The sequence below is a fragment of the Pterocles gutturalis genome, unplaced genomic scaffold, assembly GCF_000699245.1.
Source record: "Pterocles gutturalis isolate BGI_N339 unplaced genomic scaffold, ASM69924v1 scaffold5046, whole genome shotgun sequence".
In the NCBI taxonomy this organism is placed as follows: Eukaryota; Metazoa; Chordata; class Aves; order Pterocliformes; family Pteroclidae; genus Pterocles; species Pterocles gutturalis.
The window spans coordinates 17,972-21,163 of NW_010097606.1; the positions used below are offsets into that span (position 1 = coordinate 17,972).

The 3,192-nt window shown below is 41.8% G+C and overlaps 1 protein-coding gene across 1 annotated transcript; it reads right to left on the reverse strand.

Moving 5' to 3' along the window:
• Window positions 1-1,500, reverse strand: BEAN1 (brain expressed, associated with NEDD4, 1; the record flags this gene model as incomplete). The annotated part of the gene is made up of 1 exon (XM_010078810.1): window positions 1-1,500. A coding segment is annotated over one exon (1,500 nt), but the record flags the coding sequence as incomplete, so codon positions are not given.
• Window positions 1,501-3,192: the final 1,692 nt, after the last annotated feature.

Sequence of the window (3,192 nt, forward strand, 5' to 3'; positions counted from 1 at the left end):
TCAAGTGTGATGGCATAACATTCCTTGGTCAGTTTTGTCAACAATGACATAAGGCTCCTGGATTTCATGTACTTTTGAATTATAGGTCTCCAGCTTTACTTCACTGGATTCAGAAGAGTCATGTTCAGGCTGCAAAAGGTTCCTTCTGCCCGGTGCGCTGGTCCTTCTTATGTGTGAAGACCGAACATCAATACTCTGTGGTGGGATGTAGGTGAGGTTAGGGGGCTCTCTAATATGTCTGAAGCACTCAGAGGCTGTATGCGCATGAGAAGTATCCATTAATAGTCTCTTGCTATCAGAACCAGTAGCGGGATCCTCCATGTTCCCAGTAGTACAGCATAGATCTGAAGATGGCTCACTGTGTGCAGCTGCTCTGTTATGCATCTGAGCATTAGTCAGATATGCATGTTTTATTTTGGAATTATTAAATTCTCTTACATTCCTGTCACTTGCATATGATACTGACTCAGGCTGGCCAGTTTCCTCTACTGGATATGCAAGGTCTTCCTCAGTGTCCCTGATTTGTAGTTTTGTGAAGGTTAAAGACAGCTCACAAACTTCCTCTTCCCTGGGGACACTGATGTTTTGGACAGATGCAATGTCCTTGTACGGCAGAGACTTAAGCTCATAGGGTTCCTCTGCGGGGTCCGGGTCTATGCAATTTATGGCATCGTTAATTTCTGCTTCAATTGATTCTTCGGGGACTTCTTGAGCTTTGTACTCTAAAGCGTTTTGGCTGTCACAAGAGCTGTCAGGAAATATTGCAAAGGCTGGCGGACCGCTTGCTCCTGGTGAGAGTGGCACAGGCCTGATCTCATTTGTAGTTGACTCTGCAGTGACTGCCAAAACACATTCTTCACTCAGACTGGCTCTTGGCTTTTTTTCAAAAGCTTTTGGAGAAAGATTCTCACTGAAAATAGGTGTTTGCCTTATGACAATGTCACTATATTTGATCAAGAAGTCCTCACTGTCTGAGCATTTGCCCGGAAAATGTACAGTGTTAATGACTTGCCTTTGGTCTTCCTGAAGCCTGTTAGCGGATTGGGCAACTGTTAACTGAGGCATGTCATCTTTGATCTTCAGATTCCCAGCAGCTTCAAACGATATATCACTATTAGTTGAAGACTTTTGTTGAGTAACAAGGCACAAAGATGTCTCATTGTTTCCTTTATTTTCTAGATTTTCAGCGTCTTCTCTCTGGGCTGTCTGATCCTCTTTGTCCTTATCTCCATGATGCCGGTGCATTTGTGTTCTCTTCTGTAGGGTCTTCTCCAAATTGCCATGTTTTTCCTCATTTGTCATTTTGAGGATGGTTTCACACTCAATTCTTGCCAGGAATATTTCAAATGCAGTCTGCTTTGTTTCCTCATTGTTTCTCTTTTTGACAAGTGAAAACTCTGTTGCTGTTGTTGCAATGTAACCTATTTTCTCCAGTACTGTTTTCACAATGTCATCTGGGAGCACAGATTGAATATAGTAGACAAAATTACCGGTGAATGTCTGAAACAGAATGCAACATTGAAAAACAGATGAACACTGGGGGAAGTGGAGGTGGGAGGAAGCCTGAAAGACTTCCTAAAAATCAAAAGTACTTAAAAAATATTTAAATATTTTTAAAAAACTATGTTCCTAAAAGTCTTAATTTTGAATCAAAGTGAGTGAGGCTTTTCTAATGGCATTATTTTGTCAGCCTCTTGAGCATTATAGTTTTGCTATAGCACATTAATTTCAGTGAAGTTATGCCACTTTAAGCCTGCTGAGATACTGGCTAAGGGCACCAATATTCCAAAAGGAAAAGGTTAACAAAATCATTTTAGTCAAACTAGAGAAATTCAGCAATTAGTCTTACGTGCTCTACCAAAGAATTGAAGTTTTTTAAACAAAGATTCACTGAGGTCTAATATTTTCCTAAAGAAACAGAAGTTATGCACTCACTGTTAATTGTATTTCTTAACTGGTGACGAGACTGTAGCACTTTCATTTTTCCATGGTTCAGACTCCTGCTGTAACTCTACTTACCCCCAAAATAAGTTGCAATTACTTTGAATGCACCTTTTTGAAGGGAGACGATTCTATATTGCCGAAACATGCTCTCTTTGCACAAGCTGTCTGCAAAACATGACTTGAACAAAATGCTGCTGCTGCTGCTTCTGCTTTTAACAACTTTAAAATATGGTCAACATTTCTTCAGTTTTGGAGCTACCCCAGGCATGAGGCCTAGTTTGTAAACTGGAAGTGGTTTTTGGTTTTGTCTGAAATGCTATGATAGGAGAGGCTATGTTGAACTAAGCATGACCAACTCCAGGCAAGTCAGAACAGAATGGAGGTAGGAAGGCCGAGTCAAGACTTCCAGAATCAGGGTACCTCATTTTCAGGCTGCCCAGCTTGAGACTGACTTACCCACTTCCTAAGGCTGGGACCTAAGCATTGGTCTCACAAGCACAAGCTTCGTGGAGAACAAAACTCTCCCCCAAAAAGGCCATTAACCTGAAAGGCCACAGTATAACACAGGACAGAGCTGTAGTCTATTCTCAGATAAAGTTGTCAGCAGTGCCATTCACTCTCCAGCTCCTGTTCCTTCTAGATGCGAAGTAAAGAGCAGGCACAGCGTGGGGGTGAGTTGGGGGAGACATCAGAGCAGGTGAGAGGCAGGAAATATGTGAAGTAGCATTCTGCATACAACCAGTAACTTTTATCAAACTTGTGTGTACACGAGATACTGGTTGTTCTCCAACTTCTGCCTCGCAGCAGAAGTACTGCAGGCCTTCAGCAGACTGTCTTGCACTTTGGATTACCCACAGTAATCTTCAAATTTTGATTTTAATGAAGCCTGAGATTCTTGTATTATATGAAAAGCTGAGCCTACTAACTGCAAACCTGAATATCTTATGCTTTGTCCTCTTTTAGGGAGATGAGAATAGGAATCTACAGCTGTCTGAGAATCCGCAGATGAGACCTAAGGGTACAAAGAAGGAAAGAAATGGCTCTTCCTGCAGGAAGGGAAATAGGTTTGCATTTTGGATGTTCAGGGATTTTGTTTAAATACAAGTAGGTTTTGCATATATTGAAGATTGCTGTCTCTTCTGGGCAATTATATGCAGTGTGCCAGGGAAGAGAGGTAACCTTGACCACCTTGCTGCAAAAAGCAGCAGAATTTCCTCTTTCAAAGGAGGTTCTCCTACCCCCTTCACC